The sequence below is a fragment of the Borostomias antarcticus genome, assembly GCF_949987555.1.
Source record: "Borostomias antarcticus genome assembly, chromosome: 23".
NCBI lineage: Eukaryota > Metazoa > Chordata > Actinopteri > Stomiiformes > Stomiidae > Borostomias > Borostomias antarcticus.
In genome coordinates, this window is record NC_140256.1 from 9,783,910 (window position 1) to 9,806,031 (window position 22,122).

The window sequence follows — 22,122 nt, forward strand, 5'->3', positions numbered from 1 at the left end:
TGTCCTGAAAGTCTCTGGGTGACACTCTGAGGTGGTGTGCTACCACTCTGAAGTGGAATTGGTCAGGCATTATGTGGGGGTCTCCTTTTAATCCTCATCTGGAATTGTAGGGAGAATGCATTTAGGGGCAGAGGTCTGTGCTCTCTGAGCACCATTCCTAGTAAAAGTATGTTACAGATTACATTGTCTCATTTGTTTTCACACTCTAAACAGAGTCCACTTGACCACTTCTGAAAAATGTTGCTTCCTTCTTCCTCCTCCTGAGCCTCCCGGTCAGGTAGGCTATCAAGTGTTATCTGGAATTCACAGACCATTTTCCAGTCATGGCTCATTGTAGCCTGGGTGCAGTAGGACATACCTTTTTATTCTATTCTATTTTATGCTTCAATTGTAATTTGTGTGTTCACTTTGTGAGTCAGTAGCCTACTCTATTAAAGCTGCTGATGTTTTTAGCCTCTCTTACTCTGAAAATGTAATTCAATGTAATTTATTGCTCTATAAATGTTCTAAACCGGTAGACAAACATACTCCAGGAGTTTTGCTCGATCGTCTTGTTGAATGGGGTCAGGGAAGAATTTTTACAGCTCACTTATCTGGCCCCTGGGTGATACTGTTTTTTTTGCTTCCCTCTGGAATATGTAGGGGTGGGACGTATGCCCACCTCCCTTGTTCTCTGTAAAGCGCATTGTGTTGCCTCTGGGTATGAAATGTGCTATACAAATAAAGCTTTGATTGATTGATTGATTGATTGCTGTGTGTACGTGCTATCTTGTCCCTATATACTCTCTGGTTGCTCCCCGCCCACACACACACGTCTGATTCTGGGGAATGTAGAAGAACATTTCCTTGTCGAGCAGGGTGACTCCCACCTGTCTCCACCACAGGCAGCCTGTCTTGAGTCTCCACTTCATTGTTGGGAGACTGAGGTGCTCAGGATTACATGGAACCACTGACTGTTGACTCTGAGTGCTCATAAAACGTCTCTTTTAAAAGTTGTGTGGAGGAACCTGTAAAAAAAAGGTAAATTGTTAACCCTTTTTAATATAAAATTCTTAATTTCTATAGAATACAGTACACACCAATAGTTGTTTGTTTGAAGGTGGGCATTGGTCGTGTTCAAAGAAGTTGTAGCTTTCAAGATCTACATGTATAGTGTGCCTGTTGATGACCTTAACTCTGACGTCTTGTTGTTTGTTTCAAAATCATGTCAAAGAAGAGCTTTATTATTTGTTTTCCATTGTATGATTATCAAATAGACCTACTGTTCTTAAAGTACAATAAAGCTCGAATAAAACTCCCACATAGTCAAGGTACTGTATTCATTGCAATGCATTCAGGCAACAAGGATAATAGTACAGTGGTATTCCAGAAAGCAGGTTTAGTGAAAACTTTTGCTAAGCCTGAGATTCAATTCAAAAATGAGTTTGAATACTGAAAATACAGAGATTGAATTGAATCTCAGGCTTAGCAAAAGTTTTCACTAAACCCCCTTTCTGGAATGCTCCCCAGACCTAATGCTGGTTATGGTGGCGTTCCAAGAGCATGTTGTACACAGAGCTGCTCTAATGCTGGTTATGGTGGCGTTCCAGGAGCATGTTGTACACGGAGCTGCTGCGTCTGTGGGATGAGGCAGTGAGGGCAATTGATGCCAAAGACTGGCATGGGGCCTTAACTAAACTGGACGAGATCTCAGAACCCACCTCTCGGACACTGTTTGTAACTGCCTCTGTCTACCTCGCAATTGGACAACTGGAGCCTGCTATTGAGGTACAGTAGTGTAAGTGTGTGTGTGTGTGTGTGTGTGTGTGTGTGTGCATGTGCGTGTGTGTATGTGTGTTTCCTTACTACAGTATTATCCATGTGTCTAGGCTCTGGACGAGACCATAGCGAAGGACCAGAGACTTGCCGTTGGGTTTTTCCAGAGGGCTGGAGCATACATGCTGGCAAACCGGTGTGCGATTACAATACACTTCACTGTTCTTTCTCTTCCTTCATCTTTTCTTCATTGTTCAAATATGACAGACAACACCACAGTCGCATCCGATTAGATTACATCTCGTATTGGTCTCTGACTAGTATTGCTGTTTTTCATTTCCCTCTTCATTGGGTTGCCAGGTGATACTTGATGCTTAGAATCTCAGTCATTTCTTTTGTACCCCCTCCCCACACACACACACACACACACACACACACGCACACGCACACGCACACGCACACACACACACACACACACACACACACACACACCTCTCTCAGGCTGGAGGAGGCTCTGAACGATTATATCTGGGCTCAGAAGCACATGAGAGAGAATCCGGTCATCGACTACAGGCAGCTGGGCCTGCGCTACAAACTCTACAGCTGGCAGGTCAGAGATGCATCACAGTACTGTGTCACTCCATATGTGAGTCAAACTTCACACTCTGAAAATGAATTCCCAATGGCGGCATACTGTATACAGTATGTGGTGTCAGAGCTGAGAAACGGCTGGCTTTGTCACCTGCTTCGATTGTGTCAACACCCCATTGTGTAGTTCAAGAGCTAGATACGGTACACCTGGAAAGACCCGTCCAACAAAAGCTCCATTCAGAGATCAGAGGTTATGTAACATGAAATACTTGTCATAGTGAAGTTATCACACATTCCCAGCACATGTACACCTGTGGTTGTTACCTTTTAGCCACAGACTCAAACAGTCATGTAACCGTATAGAACTGTCAGCAACATAATAATGTGTTCTTTTGGAATATTAGCAACATGTTGGTGATACAGTATTAAAGCTTTTGAGATCTTGTCTTTGAAACCTGGACCCATAGCATTTACTGGTGTATCTTATATTTTCACGTCTGCTTGTGCTTTGTTTTTCTGCATAACCATATGGGGAGGTTGATGATCATGTACTTTTCTCTCTTCTTGGGCAGGTTTTATATAATGCCGCAGCTGTCCACTGCAGAATGGGCCTTTGGGACAAAGCCAGGGACATTCTGCTGTCAGCCTCCCAGGAGAAAGGTGGGAGCAGGGCAAGCAACGTGGAAGTGGCACTGGAGAACATCTCTGTAAGTCTCTGGAACACTTTTCAGATATGAATTCTCAGTACTGTTCAGTATATCAGATGCTCATTGTTCTGGCCACCATGGCCTGAGAGCTGCTGAAGCCAGTGTGTGTCTGTGTCCTCCCCCAGAGGAAGGAGGTGCTAAACCCCCTCTTCGTGCCTGTGGGAGAGGTGTTCCGCCCCAGGAAACAGGACATAGAACAGATACAGCAGAGAGACTTCCTGGGGAAACCCAAGGTAGCTCACTGTACAGTTACACTGCACCAACAGAGTCAATATACTGTACTGTAGTGTGTGGTATTGTTGTCCAGTGCATTGACGCAGTGTCCTTTCCTGTGCTTTCAGGTAATCGTGTCCCCGATCCCCAATGATAAAATTGGCGGCTTTAAACCTCACGAGGAGCAGGTACTGTAAGGTCGATCGGTGTAATAAGCATTTCAGTTTTACAGTAATACACATTAATGCGAGCCTCTCCCTCTGTCCTCCCTTAGAAAACTGAGCAAAAGCAGGATGTTCCGTAAGTAATCCTGCAGCATGTTTTGTACTGTAGCTATTATTAGTTGTGTGTGCGTGTGTGTGTGTGTGTTTACGAGTAAGTGACATTTGTAATGTGGTCTCTCTTGCCCCTCAGAGAGACCCGTGACATGTGTCTGACCGGCCCTTACATGGCCCAAGCATCGAGTGAGCTGACCGTGCCAAAGGGAGCAAACGTCCTTTTCTTCAGCGATGCGGACGGCATGGCCACTGTCACATATGACGGAAAGGTGGGAGGAGCCTGCACCTCCTAAAAATGTGGCCCTTTCAATTTCTTTCATCCTGAGATGTTAATATAAGTCTTTGTTTGTTTCCGTTCACCTCCCTTCTTTAGAAAGGCCTTGTTCCCATGGCAATGCTGGAACTGGTGGATAAGACGTCCAAAACCAAAAGGAGAAGGGTGATTTTTGTTGGGGTTTTTTGCTCTCATGCCTTATGTTCACAGAGATGAAATCTGGAGCTTTGTAGTTTTTAAGGCTTACTCAGGGCTATTCTATCACTATTGTCCAATTTCAGCTTTTGCTTTTGTTTTTTGCTGAATAGAGCTTATCTCTACTGCAACTCTGAGACTTGAAAAAAAAAGTGGTGCCATGAAAGGCTCCATCTGCTTAAATCCTGTACATGACGTGAACAGTGAAAGGGTCGCTCTGTATAACCTTGTCATTGAATGTCGTGTTTTCACCCGAGGAAAAGCAGTAATTATTCTGTCCTCTTTGGATATTGACTTATAAAATGAAATGTTCATAAAGTAATCTGTTACCTAGACTACCTTCATTGTGACCTCCGCAGGGCATCCCCCCAGGCCTCAGGCCCCCCGCTCGCCCAGAGGCCCACGGCAGCGATGCTGCATCTGTCAGCGGTAGGATCCTCTCATTCAACCCCATTGGGAAGGCCTGAAGCGTATGGTGCCACAGCCAACCAACACCATCTTCAAATGCTACCTATTTAATGACGACTGTCATCATAACGACATCCCTGTACTGTAGGTTAATCGTGATTGGTGATGGGTTTGTTTTTTTTTGATGCTGTATTTGCTCTGCAGCTCTGCCAGACAGTCTGACACCACCACCTCCCTACGCCTCCACCGCCATGCTGGCAGCTGAACCACCCATGTACTCCGCCACTTCAGACGGCCATACAGAACAGGTGACTGAACACCGAAAGACGCCATGAAATCAAAAATGCACTTTTTACCATTTTGGATCACATCCAGTCATAGTGTGCACCTATTTACCAATATATGCACACACAAAAAAAAAGACAGTTTTGTTGTAATCTTATATCAAATCATTTGATTTTGTTCTTCCTGTAAAACAAAATCTTCCAAGTGCTTATGTCAACAATGCAAGAGCAAGGTCAAACAGTAATCTCATGACATCCATCCGTCAATCAACTCTGTCTGTCTATCGAATCTGTCTAAAGTTGTTTTAACCCGCCCACTTGTCAACGATCCAATCAAACTCCTCTAAACGTTAGGTCCTGCCCCTATTGCCTGTTTGAATTACAGTTGGAAGAATGAGCTACAGAAGTTAGATGATCTCAAACGTCCATTTCAGCTGGACTTTAAGGCCTGGGTCACAGTATGTGGAGCTGAAACCAGATTGTGTCATCATTACCTCAGGCATAAATCTCTTGACTTAATGAATGCACCAATACCAAAACATGTCCTGCTCTCACACACAACACACATTCATTCATGGACAGATGCCTATGCTATCTGAGCACCATTTTCAGGTTTCACTGAGATGGATCATTTGACAGATGTATTGTATCCATGACGAACTAGTCAGCTTGGATTGTGTGTATTGTGTATAAACGGAAATGCTTTGACTGTGTTTCGGGAAAATTATGCTGATGTGTCCTGATTACGTCAATGCTAAACTCGGGGGAGGATGAGGCAGTCAGTAGTTATTTGAGACTAGCTTTTGGGCCTCAGCATGTCAGGGTGTCCTGGATTATTTTGGTGAAGAAAAAAAAAAAACCTAACCCCTGCTTTAAAATCTTCACTGAAGAATACAGGCTGGAGCCAAGATTTAAGGGACTTCCTCCATGATTGTTGTCCTACTGTCCTATAAACTGCTTGTGTATTGTTAGGTCTCTGAGAGAGTGTCCGAGAGAGTTCTCTACATGTCTGTACTGTCAGTCTAATAACACGATATCTTTGATACAACAGGTCCATTTTCCCTGTGATGATTGATATTTAGGAAAGAGAACTATGAGCTACCAGTCACATGAAAATCTTACCAAAGCCATGTAGTGTAGTTGCCACGTCATGAAGCTAGGTGTTGGATAACTTGGCTGTTGCTTCCAGGATCCAGGCTGGGAGCAGGGGGAGGAGGCCGTAGTGGTGAAGGTCCACTACAGATACACCATAGCTCTGAAAGTCCCATTCGACACGCCCTACGATGAACTACAGCAGCGAATTGCGCACAAATTGGGCCAACCAGCCGAACTCTTGCGCCTCAGGTAGCTTCAGACCGCCGACCCATTTCTGTCACCTTCAATTTGTGCCACTACAGGCGCTAAAAATATCCCCTTTCTTCCCTCGTGATTGCTCTTTCTCTCACTCTCCCTGAACCTTTTTCTCTCCCTCTTCCCATCATCTTCTCCCTCTTTTCTCTCTCTCCCTCTCTACCCCTCTGTTACCCCATGCCTCTGTCTTTGCCCCCTCGACCCCCAGACACAGGCAGCAAGGCTCCCAGGTCCTGAGGCCTCTGGATGGAGAGGGGGAGCTGCAGAACCTGCTGAAGGTGGCCGAGGCAGGCAGAACCACCCTGTGGTGCCAGGTACGGTACCCTACACCCACAATACTAGACACATAACAGTACATCTGACATAATCCTGATAGAACCAGGAAGAAATGGATGGATTTTTGACACATCGTTCCCGTGTGCTCATGAGAACAAGCTCATTTCCCCCTTCCCTTGTTTTCTGTGTCAGACTGAGCACCCTCTGGACAACCGGACCATTCTCTACCAGATGGTGGCACTGTATGACTATGCAGGAGAGGGTCCTGAGGACCTGCAGTTCAGTGAAGGAGACACCATCGACATTCTCAGTGAAGGTAAAAGAAAGATGAATAGAACGATTGAATCTTTGCGTTCAATTGAATGAGCAGTCTACGTATTGCTGTATCTGTAGCTTATTCAACAAGGGAAATCGTTTGTTTCAGTTTTGCCGTTTAAGGTGTCCCTCATACCCCCCCCCCTCCCCTCTCTCTCTCTCTCTCTCTCTCTCTCTCCCTCTCTCACTCTTTATCTCTCCCTCTCTCTCTGTGCCAGTCAATGATGAGTGGCTGGAGGGACACTGTGCGGGCCACATTGGTATCTTCCCCAGCTGCTTCGCCGTACGAGAGGGAGAGACCCGAAGAGCCGAATGAATATCTATACATCTGTAGATATGAACAGAGCCTTTAAGTCATTGTTGAGCTATACCCTATGTTACAGTATATTGCTGAATTTACATGGAAACTATGGGTCCTGTTTGTCATGACTGATATTTCCTGCTATTTCTGAGGGGGGAAAGCATGGTGAAAGCGAGAACCTGGTCATACATACTAAAATGTATGATATTCATTTATATTTACATATTCACAATTTTAACTTATCCTGCCAACTACTGTGAATACAAACAAGACTGCTCTAGTGTTACTGCTGTATTCTCTTCTCTAGAGGTTGCCACCCTGCATGGCATTTTTTGTTTAAAAAAAAACAAGGAAAAGGAAAAGAAAAGAAAGTGATTCTGTATAATTTAAAATAACCAAATCAGTGATACAATCCCCTGATTTGAAAGCCCAGTATGTACTGTATGTACTGAGCTGGGCAGAGGAGTTTGGCTCTCTCTCTCTCAATGCAGTGGAAATGTGCTGGTCTGGGCTTTAATTGCCAGAGAGGGAAATGTCAGGTACTTTTAGCTGTCGTCACAAACGTAGATCTAAAAAAGAGAAGCAGGTCGTGGTGCAGCTAAGAGCTCCATTCAGATGGCTTATGAAACAAAAGCCTTTAATTATCAGTCTGTATGTGTCGAACACACGCCTACATTCCCTGTGCTCTGCCAGTAAAATTGGATCCATTATGTATTGCATCATCTGACAGTATGAATGCAGTCAACAATGATGAGCCTGTAACACAGAGCAGCACAACACAACATATTCGGTTTTTTTGTGTTGGGTCTAAAAATGATTTTTTTTTAAGCTTCCTAAAAATGAGAATACATATACTGTACTTTAATGCAAAGTTTGTACCCTCCAGTGTAATTGGGGGCCAAGCAGCGAAGATGCGTAGGCCACCATTGTGTTTGTACCTTTTCCTATTATTCATTAACTTCGTCTTCTTCTGCCATGGGAGTCTATGGCAGCCCATACAATCGTATGGTAAAAAGTAGTGCATTTTGGCACACTCATTCATGACAGTCCCATGAGTCTTGTCATCAAGCCTCATGTCATCAGCTTAAACACTAGCGCCACCAAAGTGTCAAACTTGGAGGTTCGTTTATGCACTCAACTTTTGATCAGTAAGTCCTATATTTTCAAAAACGAGGTACCATTGGATTCCTTGGCTCAACCAGAGTTCAACGCACCCTATGCCGTCATTTTCCGCCAATTGGATTTTCCGCCATTTTGGATTTTGTGAAAAACACTTCAAATGTATCTCCTCTGATGAATTTTGACCAATCTGCACGAAACTCGGTATGCACAATCTCTAGACCAATAACTACAAAAGTCTTACAGGGATTTAGGATTTTACAAAGCGTGTGCTCGTTTATCGAAAATGGAGGTGGAGCCGCCAAACAGGAAATGGTATCAGAAACCTTTTGAGTTATCAAAACCTCATTTGGCACAGTCGCCGGGCACAGTCCTGTGACTCCTGTCACCAAGTGTCATATTGACACTTCGAACACTCTAGCTCCACCAACGTGTCAACTTTGGAGATGCATTCATGCACGCAACATTTGAGCCATGAGGCCAATTTTTTTAAAATGATACCATTGTGTTCCTTGGCTCATTTTTCACCATATTGCAATTTTCCGCCATTTTTAATTTTGCGAAAAACGGATCTCCTCCTAGGAATTTTAACCAATCTACACTAAACTCGGTAGGCACAATCTATAGACCAATGTCTACAAAGGTCTTACAGGGATTTTTGATCTTTGAAAGCATTTGCTCACAACACCCAGTCGAATTAGTGTGTTCAGATCTCAGTAACGTTTTGATGTATCAAAACTACATTTGGCACACTCATTGAGGACGGTCCCTTGGTCAATGTAACTATGTCGACACGTCAAACTCTCTAGCGCCTCCAGCGTGTGAAAGTTGGAAGTTAGTTTATGCTGAACTGTATGCCCAATTTTCAAAACTGCGGTAGGGATTCGAATGTGTCTATGGCGTGTTTCACTTGTTGCCTTTGATGCGATGGTCGCACTTCCTGCTTGGCTCCCAACATCTATATGATCCGGTCTGGATCTATCCTATATTTCCTATTGTATGATGGTGCCAGTAATCCAATAACAAATGTCTTCTAACCTTTAAGACAGCATCATAAGGGTTAGAGGCTCATAGATTATGTTACTGTAATTACTTGTTGGCAGAGTGAAGCATGGGTCCCTTTCCTGGTATTAAATGTTCTGTCGTTAATCAAACCCAGTTGAATGCATTACAAAAATAATGTTTATTATTATAAGAGGTTATTTGATATATTCTATTGACTCAGCACAATATTTGAAGGTCTTTCAACTGGGGTATCTAACGTCACACAAGACCACAAGGCCATAATAAGATAAAATCTATGTTATGTAATCAAAATTCATGGGTAAAACGTGTGTGTGACAGAGAGAGAGAGAGAGGGAAAGAGAGACAGAAAGACAGACAGACAGACAGACAGACAGACAGACAGACAGACAGACAGACAGACAGACAGACAGACAGACAGACAGAGGGTAAAAGAGAGACAGAGGTAAAGAAAGAGAGAAAGGAAAGAGAGGGACAGACAGACAGAGGGAAAGAGAGACAGAGGGAAAGAAAGAGAGCAAAAGAGAGAGGGGGTGGCAGAACTTGCTTGACAGATACAGACAATGATGTGAGAATTAAGACTGCATCTGAGAGAGGCCTTACAGGAAGGAGGAAGCTGGTTGTCATCAGACAACTAAATATAGATGTTTATAAATAGCCTCAGGTACAGTATGCAGCCAGAGGAGACAGTATCTGAGGCTTTATTGTTACCTGGATGGACACTGTGGGAATAGATAGCAAATAAAGCAGGTCTTACATGTGGCCCCCTCATCCAAGACAGATATCTAAACAAGTGTACCGTGAACCTGTCGTCACCCACACACATTGCATGTCATCAGCATGTACAGTTGTTGAATGTAAGTGGAGTGGGCCTTTCTATTTTAGATTTACAGTATCTATAGAGCCGGCATAGGCCCATCATATTTTTTTATTTGGTATAAAATGTAGACCTAAGCATTTATTAGATTGAAGTGCTGTAGTGAATTAAAACTTTCCAAAACGAGAGACATCGAAAACAGGCCATGCAATAAGATGGTATGATGATCTCAGGGGCATCATGCAACTCCAAAAACCGAGGGGGCACGAGATAGCGAAGGCGTTATTAGCGCGCACGAAATTTTAGTGTTTTTTTCTGCCTTTTTGCAGTTTAAAATCAGGACACGGCACACTACCAGATACCACTCAAGAGGTGTGAAATTAAACTTACCGGTATAGCGTTCTTTCAAGGACTTTCAAAATAAAAGTAAGGCAGAACAAATCTACTTTTTTTTACTCCCTTGGCATTGGTCCGAATGATATACTGTATACTGAAGTATGAAGTATATTGAATCTGATATACTGAATAGCCTAATATTTGGAGGACTTGTTCATCAGTTAAGGACAACCTTAATCTAAATGTATGCAAGCAGACCATGAAAACGTGTTTATCTGAGACGAGGCGAGGGGGGGGGGCTTCCAGGTCCAGTGTTCATTTGGAAGAAACCAAATCCACCGGGAAAGAAAATGTTTGGCTTTTTGAAAGAGGTTATGGTGGCTTTTCGAGGTGGTCTATGACATAATTCAAATAATACATTCAGCTCAGTAGAGAAAATAATCATAGCTACGCATTGTACAATGTAATGGTAGACAAACAATAACAGAAATGTAAAAAAAAAAAAAAAACACCCCCAAATCTGAGGGGGCACGTGCCCCCTCAAGTTCTATAGGCATGATGCCTCTGGATGCTCTACTTTTCATTTGGTCTAAGCCTCCCTCTGTTATTGTATAGTGTTACTGTGCCATACTGGACCTACTCAAGTCAATCTACACTACAGGGTCTAAAAATAAGCACCAAAAGAGGCTACACCTCAAGCTCTGAACTCTGAACTCTGTGGATTTAGAATGTAGACGGCCTCCTGAGTAGAATAGATTATACTTTTACTGAGACTGACACCAGGCATAGTATGTACAAAGCAGAATGTACTTGGCAATCGGGGCAAAAAGATGAATTGTGGTGACTGCCCCCGGACGGTGGGCTCAGGTAGCCTAGTGTAACGGAGGCACGTAGGCACTTACGTACAGGGGTCGCTCTAAAGTCTTCCTTGACGCCCGTGTCTATGCAGAAAACCGATCATAGAGTAGGCTTAAGCCTAATTTATACTTCATAAAACGGCTCATGGCTCATGTCTCATGGCTCTTGGTTGCCATGGAATGGAAGCTAAAGATAATGCCCAAGCATTCCATTCCAACCAAGAGCCATGAGTCGTTTTATGAAGTATAAATTAGGCTTTATAGACCAACTTCCTGGAACTTTACTGATAGTTTGTGAGGTTCAGGCTATTTTTCTCATGCCTTGCAGTGTTATCTGTTCCTAAGCAACACATTCACTCATTCACTCATTCACTCATTCACTCATTCACTCACTCACTCACTCACTCACTCACTCACTCACTCACTCACTCACTCAATCTCTCTCTCTCTCTCTCTCTCTCTCTCTCACACACACACACACACACGCGCGCGCGCGTGTGCACGCACACACCTGCGTCATTTCCTATTCAGGAAAGGTCTGAGAGCGAGCAAGTCAGCGCGTACATTGCAAACGAACAGCGCGAAATCCTGACCGACTGACGTTAAAGTCAACAACATTGAGGGGGGTTCTAATTCGTTACGCATCTGTAGGTCTATACGAAGTCGACTTTTTGATGACCATATAAGGCACAGATGGATGACCATATAAGGCACAGATGGATAAAGGACTGCTTGTGACCATTTAAATACGTTTGTCCCCAGCAAGAAACCCCCAAGGAAAAGCTTGCAGCACGTCCTGCTGAATTTCCATTAGGCTATCTGACTGTTGCTGAAAAGGGATCCAAAAACTTCTGTTGTGACGGTCCAAAAAGGGGCGTTCTTCCGCGGCAAGAATACGGATGACAAATACGCTCTTTTAAAAGTCTGTGTTTGAATCGACTGTGCCTCCAGCTTTTCTTACGGCGGTTATATGGACGGTGAAGCAAGAGTGCCCATGTCCGAGTTCAGTTTCCTCCCAGAATCGCGCCGTGTTGCCGTGTTTTCGGATCCGAGAGACCGAAACGAAAGTACAACAAATGTCTGAAGCAAGTATCTGTGGTATGGTGTTTTCGGTTATGCTGTAGGATGAGCACGGATTTGGAGCGCGTTTCACTCAATACAACTGTGAACTCGACAGGCTCGGGCGGCCGCGCACTTTCAGCCAACGTTCGGAAGCTCCACAACACTCTCAATCTGCTGCTCAACGACTTCGAGAGGGGGCAGTTCATTCACTGTCTGAATGTTTACCACGCCAAGCGCAACGTCTTCGACTTGGTTCAAACACTGAAAGTGATCCTTAACACCGCGAACAAACGTCAACTACTGCCCATGTTGCGTTTGGTCATTCCACGCTCAGACCAGCTGTTGTTTGACCAGTACACCTCCGAGGGTCTCTACCTGAAGACGGAGCTGCTCGCAAGCGGTAGCAACGACACAGATAGCCCCAGAGAAGGCGGCGCGAATCATGTCCAAATTCCCACTACACACTTTGGTAGCCCGTGCGAGCAGCCTCGTCCTTGTCACACGTCGCCAGCTGCGTGCACAGATGCTTTCAGCACCACGGCAGAGGGGACAGCACCGGTGGCCCTGCATGCAGGATGCGCGCTCATGCAGGACCCTTACGGAGAGATTCGCCAAGTGACCCTGAGGCGCAGCAAGAGCCACGAGGGTCTGGGGTTCAGCATCCGCGGAGGAGCCGAACACGGTGTGGGAATCTACGTGTCCTTAGTGGAACCTGGATCCTCCGCAGAGAAGGAAGGACTGAGGGTCGGGGATCAGATAGTGACAGTTAACGACATGGTGTTTGACAGAGTCACTCATGTAGATGCAGTCAAGGTAGGCATGGGTGTGTATTGTGTGTGTGTGTGTGTCTTTCTTTTCTTGCGCTACTATTTTACATTATTTCAGCCTCTGAAATTGATGATTATTGTCACACTTATTACATGCATACATTAACCACAATGATGTGTTTGGAATGTTAAGAATATGCCCCCGCCCCCCCCACACACACACATGCACCCACAATGCAGGAGGCAGTGGGGGGGGGGGGGGGGGGTGTAGGAGCTCAAGCCTCTGCAGATACAACTCCGGCCAGTGGTTGAGCTGAGCAACATGTGTTCCATGTGAGAGCTGTTCTTCAAACAAGGACCCATCCCTCACATCCTGAAGAAGAGCATCAGAGAGCGTGGGGTGGCTCGTAAGCGGCTTGAAGTCCAGTGTGAGGCACTACTGTGGCTTTAATCTCATCATATCAGAGTTTAATTTATTCTACACCCCTGCGTGACAGATTGACAGATTAAGGCTAGCTTCTGGCACCATGACCTCATCTGAACTAGTCTTTCATTTCTGACAAAGTGCAGATATGAAATACCTTCTGCTTCAACTGAGATTAGAATAGATTTTATCGGTTCCAGTTTGGTTTCTATGTAATGCCATCTCTAGCAATGCAGCAACTCTTTGACTAGAGACTATTAATTGTGGAGTTTGGGTGGTTATGTAAGGGTATTGTGGTGTGAAGTGTATTGGGATGAGTGCAGAACAGACAGAAGAAGAAAAAACAGATGGGGCCTGGGTCTCCAGTAGAGAAATATTATGCTGTACTTCTTTCATTATCGTCATCATGTTTGAGGTGCTCAGAACAGAGCTATTTTCCATAATCATGGGAGTGGTGTTTGATCAGTTCCGTGTTTGATAGGCTGTCAGAGCAGATTCTGAGGCAGTGTAATCTTCTTTCACTGAGTCACACCCTACATTGACCTAAAACACAACCTGCAGCCATTTACGAGAGAAACAAGACCTTGAGTCTGAATGCTTTCAGCCTTGGGGACTAATTTAAGGGAACATAAAAAAGGCCCTTTCCAGCTTTTTCCCAATGGGAAAAATATACGTCTCTTTTTGACAGTGCTTGAGATTGACTTTGTGCAGTTATGGTCTGTCTTGGATATTCCAGCCATTTTAAAGTTCATTTTGTCATGTCACAAAATGAAGGCCAGAGAACAGTGTGGCCTTGGTGGTTATTGCACACCAGACAACATTTTTCTTGAACAAGAGGTTTATATGAAGGGCCGACATGATCACTGTGACTGGCTTGCCTTTCTCCTCATGTTAAGAACATATTCAGGTGAAGGACCTCTAATGTGCTATTGTACATTTCAGTGTTGGCCACAGTCTCTTTCAACCTTGATAATCACAAAAGGACCTCCTCTCAGTGTTCTCTCTCATATTGTATTGTAGCCATTAGCATTAGCGCTCCATGTATTCAGAATGGTAAAAGGGGTGGAAATGGGATGAGGGAAGTGTACTGTGCTGCTAGTATGATGACATCACTATTCACTATAATCACCTATTCATCTAGAGTCCTTCCACTGTGTCTTATGGAGTCATTTCATTCCCCCCTCCTATCGGACCCCTGTGTGTTCTGGAGACTATGATTCCAGATCTGCTGTGCTGCTCTGATTTCGGCACAGAGGCCGAGCCTCTCAGCAATTCATCCCGATCCCATCTCATCAGGAGCTAAATTATTCACTAAAGCTTTTAATTAAGCAGGCAGGCAGCATTTAGGGCAGGGTGTGAGGAGGCTAGTTCTGTCTGTCCTGTGCTACGTCAAAGTGACACTGTTTTCCAATAACTGACAGGGGACAGGATAGCAGCTACTGTACATTTAGAGAGAGATGTGCCTTGTTCAATGGTAGTGTAACTAAATGTATATAATAATAATAATAATAATAATAATAGTAATTATTATTATTATTATTATATTAATAATAATAATGATGATAATAATATTCAAAACACCTTATTATTTAAGTTAATCTGTAATGTCTTTGTTGGAGAGCCTGGGGCAGCGGAAAGCACTAAGAGTGGAAGTGAATGAAACTAAATGATTGAATGATTGTGGACAGCGCAGGGCGAGAGGTACAGTCATGTTTTCATTCGGTCCGTCCGTCCGTCTGTCCATCCATCCTTACATCTGTTAGCAGTAGGGAGGCACCGATGCATCGGCCGAACATCAGCACCTTGTTGACTGCCATCGGCCCATCGGCAAATAAAATGACATTCACCGATGGTAGTGGCCGATGTTATGTTGTAACAATTACCGATTTTTTTTGTTGCAAAACATAGCCTACCCATCTGCAGATTCGGAGAAGATCCGTGACGTAACGCCGCAAACGCACGTGTAGTTTTCTTTCAAATTAAAGTGAAATAAAAATTGGCATTTTGTAACCAAACACTTCATTTCTTTGTTTCCCTGGCACAAAAGGGTAAATAAAAATAAAATAAACATCGGCCATCGGCCATCGGTCGGATTGTTATTTTAAACATCGGCATCAGCCCAGAATTTTGCAATCGGTGCATCCCTAGTTAGCAGAAACTACAGTACTGCACTAACTAGTTACGCAAAAACTACAGTACTGCACTAATTTTCTGAGCTTCCCAAACATGGCTGGCCGTTCACAGCCATTCCTTTTTTGCACCAGGATTACACAAAAACTACCAGACTGATTCTCATAAAACTCGGTGGAGGGGTGTACAGTAGCATGGTCCAATAGGTGGCTTCTCCTTACAGTCCACCAGTCTGCAAAGGTTTGTTTACATAAGCCATTCTCACTGATTACTCACAGATACATATGCATGTACAGAGGCACACAATCACACACACATACACACACATTCACACTCACTCATAAACACATCCACCCACACACATACAGTAGATTCAAGATTTATTTTATTCGTCACATACAATATACGGTGTACAGTCACACTGAAATGTTGCTGCCAGCACCAAGATCATGCTACAGATAAACTCTAATATTCAATTACAAATTTACAATTTACAAATAATAAATAAAAACAATAAGTACCTGCTCCTTATTAAGCTGGGATGGATAAAGGACAGGATGGATTATGTACATGCTATATGGATGTGAATAATAAATAAATAAATAAATACACAAATAAATAAATAACCAGGGGGCATGGGTGAATAATGTTTATGCAATAGCTAAGATAAATAGGATCTCATGGGGGCTGTGAGTGCGGTATCTCTTCAGGAGCCAGATGGCTTGCGGGAAGAAGCTCTTCCTGAGCTTCTCCATGCTCAACCTGTGAGTGCGGTATCTCTTCCCTGACCGTAACAGTCCATTTCCTGGGTGGCTGGGGTCTCTCAGGATCCTGTTGGCCTTGGTCTTTCATCTTCTAGTGTAGATGTCCTCCCCCCCCCCCCCCCAAGGTACGTTCAGCTGACCGCACCACTCTCTGTAGGGCCTTGCGATCCTGAGAGTTGCTGTTTCCGTACCAGGTGGTGATATTCTCAGTGAGGATGCTCTCGATCGTGGATGGGTAGAAGCTCCATCGGATCTCGTGGGACGCAGTACACACACACACACACACACACGTATACATACAGTACATACATACACACACACACATACAGTACACACACACACACATACACTTGCTAACTCAAACAGAAATGAGCTGGAGGCACAAGAGTGACCTATCAGCCCTGTGAATAGATAATTCTCTCCATTCAGCTACAGTGTGCCGTGTTCAAGTTCCCCAGGTCTGGAACAAACAAGCCTCGAACACGTTGCTATTTTTTACCCGGTGAGGTACGGGGGCGAGTCTTTTTTCATAACCCTAACCAAAAGGAGAGAGTCATGACAAAAGCCAGTCAGAGAAAGGATAACATTATATAACTGAGCGGGTGTGAATAATTAGGTGTTCCCGATGGAACTGTTTACTCTGAGTGTGGCTCAGAGGAGGATTAGAGGGGTTGCCGTCATCGGAGATTGGCTCTTCAGCTTAAGGGGCTAGGGGGATGCGGGCTGCAGTGGTCTGTTGAAGTATAGCTTCAACTAATTTATCTGCCCTTTTATTAAGAACTGAGGCCACGCTGATCTCAGTGCAGAGAAGAAAATCCACGCTTATTATTAGAGTCCGATAGGCTTCGTTTTCATTCTGGAAATGTCCTTCCCCAGGGCCCACCACACTTCCCCTGCTCATTCAGGGAGTAGAATGACTAGGACTGTGTTGAAAGTGTCTAGTCCAGCTAGTTTTCATGCCACACACACACACCTTTATCTCCTCAAAACCCGTGCTAGAACTCACCTAAATCATGTATGGCCTGATCACACAGAACCTGGGAATATTACAGTATTCCCCTCACGATATCAAAGACCAGCCAGAGACGATGGTCTCTCCGAGGTCAGTGTGATACATTTCTAATGCACTTTACACAGGGTCGTATTAGTTCTCGTCTTGGAGGTCAGTCCTCCATTATTTTCGCTGTCTCTGCCTTGGGCCGTTTGTCCTTAATCTTCCCCAGAGATGACGGGGTTCACTGGGCTTCATCACAGAGCTGCCAGCTCTCTTCTCTCGTCATATGCCCTTTGTAGCTACTTCGCTTGTCAAAGCCACCTCCTGCCTGTCACTCTCCCACCCACATTACTCCTACCCTTGTCACACATCCTTCCGCTCCTTCTCTCACTTGGCCGGCTCTACCTCTCTCTTCCCCTCATCTCTGTGCTGTCTCTCTATCTGTCCTCCCTCTCGTCCCTGGGGGAGCTGTGCCTTTCTACCGCAGCGCTCTCAGAATATAAACCCAGCACATCTCCATGGCGAGACCCGCGGCAGTGCGCCGGTCAGACACATCGGAAGTGGAATGGGAATTTGAATTGGATAGGCTGTTTTATTATTTGTTTGTCAGCCTAGTGTTGATGTGTTCATACTCATGTGTTTCTCAAGTGAAGATGCTGGTTGACGAGACATATTTTGTGGCTCCTGTACGGAGTCCAGGGCCCAATAAAGAGAGCCAAGCCTCCGGTTGCTCTGTAATACACTCGGCCCGGAGAGGATTGGTGAGGTTCGCACAGGTCACCGCATTAGGTGGGGTTGACCCTCTGGCCTTTTTAAAGGCCCCCTCCACCAGGACATACACAGGCATCTGTGTCTGATATACTGTCCTGTTGTACAGCAACGTTAAGTAGCTGTGTGCACATCCAACCTGTACTTTAGGCCAAGTGCAGGTTAAAAAATATGAATATGGAAAAAGGATATCCGCACACTGGATTATAGCTCCCAACACTTTATTTAAGCAACGTTTCGACCCCACAGGGTCTTCTTCAGGCAAAATGTCAGGAAAAAAAGAAGACCGAAGTGTTGGGAGATACTGTATAATCCAGTGTGCGGAAATCCTTTTCCACATATACTCTGCCGTTGTGAAATATAACTAACAGAACTGTATATCCAGTCAGAATGGAGCTACGTATGGCTGAATGTACTGATGTGGTACAGTATAACGACAGCTGCAAAAAAAAAAAAACATGACTCCATTCATATGCATCACTAATTACCTGGCAGCAAACTCTCTGTGGAATAGAAATGCTCTTAGCCTCCTTTGATCTTATTATCTTATCAGCTTTGGGTCACACAGCATGGTGTACCCTCCATTACCTGCTGGTGTTTCTGGGTTCATGAACTCTATTACTTCTACTTTTACACTCCAGCCTGTCTCTGTTGCTGTCTGCTCCAGCTGCTGGGAATAGTCCACTCATTCTTAATGCTTCCCTGACCACCAGACACGCCTTGACAGAGGATAATAGTATCATCTTACAGAGGGCTTGTCAAGGCTTTACCTTGCTTTGGCAGAGACACAGTCTTCGTGTAAAGCTGTATAGTAATCCAGTGTTCTTGTTTTTCTGTGATCCTGTAGTAATCAGGTTGTCAGGCAGACTCAAGCTGGTAGGTACGCCCCTTCAAAAGGGACTGTCTGATACTAAATCAATGAAACAAGAAGTATCTGATTTAAATTTGATGTACTCTATATTCAGGTATTGACCTCTTGACCATATGTATGTCTTATGTATGTATGTAGTGTTGAAGCGTTAACTACAGTATACAATAGATACTCCACTTATTGTGCATGGGTCAATTCCTGTGAAGTATGAATACTCTTTGTACAGAGGAGATCCACTGTCTGTCTTTTCATTGAGGCGTTAATTCCATTAGCCTGGGCTGAGATGCTTGTTATGTCTGAATATCTGGGTGACATTCCTGGTTCTTGTTTTCTATTGGGATTCCTGTTCAAGACGAGAACTGTGAAGGAATACTGTTCTGGAGAACTGTTTAACCAAAGGGCTTTCCAGATTGCCCCAATTTACTTCAGGCCATAGGGACCATGTATTCGAGCACAAGGGCAAGGGTTGTGACGCCAGGTGGCAACAGCAAGAACAGCAAGGAACCCCTCATGGCACATACAGTAGTGCACATATACACCTTAATAGTGGATGCTGCTAGACCATCCTCATGATCTACCAGGTGTTGGAGAAATTCCAAAATCGTCTTGACCGAACAAGACTCACTCAACAAGTGACATCGCTCTCACCACACCAGCGCATAAAAACGGGCAACTTGCCAGAGTAGACCGTAGCAGTGGAAGCCGCCTGCGCACTCTGAATAGTATTGATCACTGCTGGAGAGAGTCTTCTACCAGACAATCTCCGCTGATCAATAGCCAGGCCACCAGCGGCCACCCCAGTATTGGCAGCACGCAAATCAAGCTCCCAACCTGGGACAGCACGTTCGGCCATTGAGGGATGGGCCACAGTTCCACAGTCGCCATGGCCATCACCTCCACATACCACTGTGCTCAGTACTGTTTTGATTTGATTTGATTTGAAACCTTTATTTATTCAGGGAAGATGTTTGAGAGCAAGCTCTCTTTTCCAACATCGCCCTGATTACATACAAAATAATACATACAGTACAAAATACAAATAATAGAATACAGTACAATATAACATAACAGTGCTGTTATAGGCCCTCCGACTGCACTCTGGCTAACATCGGTTGGATTAGACCCACTGGTGGGAAAGCATACAATTGCGCCTTCGGCCAGGGGGCATGCATGAACACATCCACCTCTAGCGGAGGCTGGTCCCGCTGACTCAGGGAGAACCAGAGGGGACACTCCCTCGAAGTGAACAGATCCACCTCTGTCCCGAACCGAACCAAGAGTTGAGCCACAATCAGAGGATGTAGATGCACGGCTCTCTCCAGCAGCTTTGGGAGGTTGCGGTCGAAGGACCCAGGCCCGGGCCCACTGGAAGACGAACCGCTCGCATCTGGGGCTTCTGAGGCTGAGTTTTCACCGGCCTCAGAGCCATCTACATCTTCATCAAACGGCGGGAGGGACAGCATCGGCACCAGCTGCTGAGGAGGTACGGCAACATCATCACCCCCGTCTGAGTCGCCCTCCGCGGGTACAGGATCTTCGTTCTCCGTGGGTACAGGATCTTCGTTCTCCGCGGGTACAGGATCTTCGTTCCGCGGCGGCGGCAGACAATCAAAGAAGTGCGCTCGGTGAAGCCTCTCCAGAGGCTCAAGAAGAGTACAGGCTTGGCAGTCAGGAGACGGAACCAGACCCGCCTTGGCGTGCTGCAGCCCCATGCAGCAGAAGCAGAGTGGATGTCCCACGTCGCTGTTGAGGGCACCGCAACCACAGAATCTCTCAGGTAGACTAGGCAGCACCGGCCAGGGCTCCCCGAGCGTAAGTTGCTGTGTAGTCATCTCTTTCTTCTTACTTCTCAGTCTTCTTGCAAGCTGAAAGTTTCTAGGAGCAGATGTGCAGGTGAAGCCCACTTACACAGAGGTGCACCGGACCTATTTGGGCTATTTGGTTTTTTTCTTAAAGGGCAATGCTCGTTTTTGACAACCTGGACCTTATTTACGACATATTATAAGAAGTTTGACTCACCGAGATCACTTTTGTGTTGTTCGGAGGCCTGTAGAAGAAATTTAAAATCCAGCGCGAGCCAGTATATCCATGTAATGACGGTGATCGGGGCACCGAGAATGCAGTTTCTCAAAATCTATTTTCATTTCATATTTAATATGATCTTTACACGCCTTTCCCCACTTGCTCCAGCACGCATGCGCACAGGCCAGCGCGCAGACTGGCTATTCTCCGGCTCACATTCTCTGCGCTACGATCGTTGTTGGTGCCGAGAATATTGTCGTCGTCATTCGTCAGCAACAATCCGATCGTAGCGCAGAGAATGTAGCCAGTCTGCGCGAAAGAATAGCCAGTCTGCGCGCTGGCCTGTGCGCATGCGTGCTGGAGCAAGTGGGGAAAGGCGTGTAAAGATCATATTACAGAGGCTAAATACCCCGTATTTGAAAACCACAACAATGGCTCGCGTTGAGGAATCTCAACTGTCGATTCATCCAATCTGATTGATGAAAACAACCGTTTAGCGGCCGAAAATAGATTTTGAGAAACTGCATTCTCGGTGCCCCGATCACCGTCATTACATGGATATACTGGCTAGCGCTGGATTTTAAATTTCTTCTACAGGCCTCCGAACAACACAAAAGTGATCTCGGTGAGTCAAACTTCTTATAATATGTCGTAAATAAGGTCCAGGTTGTCAAAAACGAGCATTGCCCTTTAAGTCAATGTAGCTGGCTGGGCTTTGCTCTCCTGCCCCTTTTGTAAAGGCCAGTGTATCCGGTTTGCCCAGCTGTTACACTACACTATGGGTGTTCCCATATCTCCAAACCCAGGCAGTTTCTTCAATAAAACCATATACTTTTCAGTTGCTGTGGAGGTCTGGCCTTGACATTAGCTTCTCAGTTCTTCAAAGCACATCTTCTTGATAACAGTCATCACTGTGTGTGGGAGGACCTGCTAAAGCACAGTAAAAGGCTATGGACATCACAGTGTGCTGTGCTAGCTAGCAGTCTGTGTCTTGCATGTGTGTGTCCCAGGCAGCAGGGGGTAGGTGAGGGAATGAGGTCTGAGGAGAGAGGGATGAGGTGTCTGTTAACCATGATAGATGAAGGAATGTTAACCATGATAGATGAAGGAATGGAGGGAAGCAGCTGGCACTGGAGATCTTACATGACAGACAATTTAACTCAATATACCACCCAGCCTCACACACACACACACACACACACACACACACACACACACATA

At 45.1% G+C, this 22,122-nt stretch overlaps 2 protein-coding genes across 2 annotated transcripts in view; both read left to right on the top strand.

Moving 5' to 3' along the window:
- Positions 1-1,593: 1,593 nt before the first annotated feature.
- Positions 1,594-6,962, top strand: noxa1 (NADPH oxidase activator 1; the record flags this gene model as incomplete). Its single annotated transcript, XM_084456823.1, has 14 exons — positions 1,594-1,767; positions 1,869-1,951; positions 2,257-2,365; positions 2,919-3,053; positions 3,179-3,286; positions 3,395-3,454; positions 3,541-3,566; positions 3,681-3,813; positions 4,373-4,442; positions 4,626-4,729; positions 5,895-6,049; positions 6,264-6,369; positions 6,524-6,647; positions 6,865-6,962. 14 exons carry the CDS (start codon positions 1,594-1,596, stop codon positions 6,960-6,962), a joined length of 1,485 nt encoding a protein of 494 aa, XP_084312949.1.
- A 5,262-nt stretch (positions 6,963-12,224) lies between these two features.
- Positions 12,225-22,122, top strand: part of whrnb (whirlin b) — a gene marked incomplete at both ends in the record, with an annotated part of 30,368 nt that continues 20,470 nt past the window's right edge. Inside the window, one exon of the mRNA XM_084456824.1 lies at positions 12,225-12,974. Coding sequence (XP_084312950.1) covers positions 12,225-12,974 — 750 coding nt within the window. The remainder of the gene's footprint in view (positions 12,975-22,122) is intronic.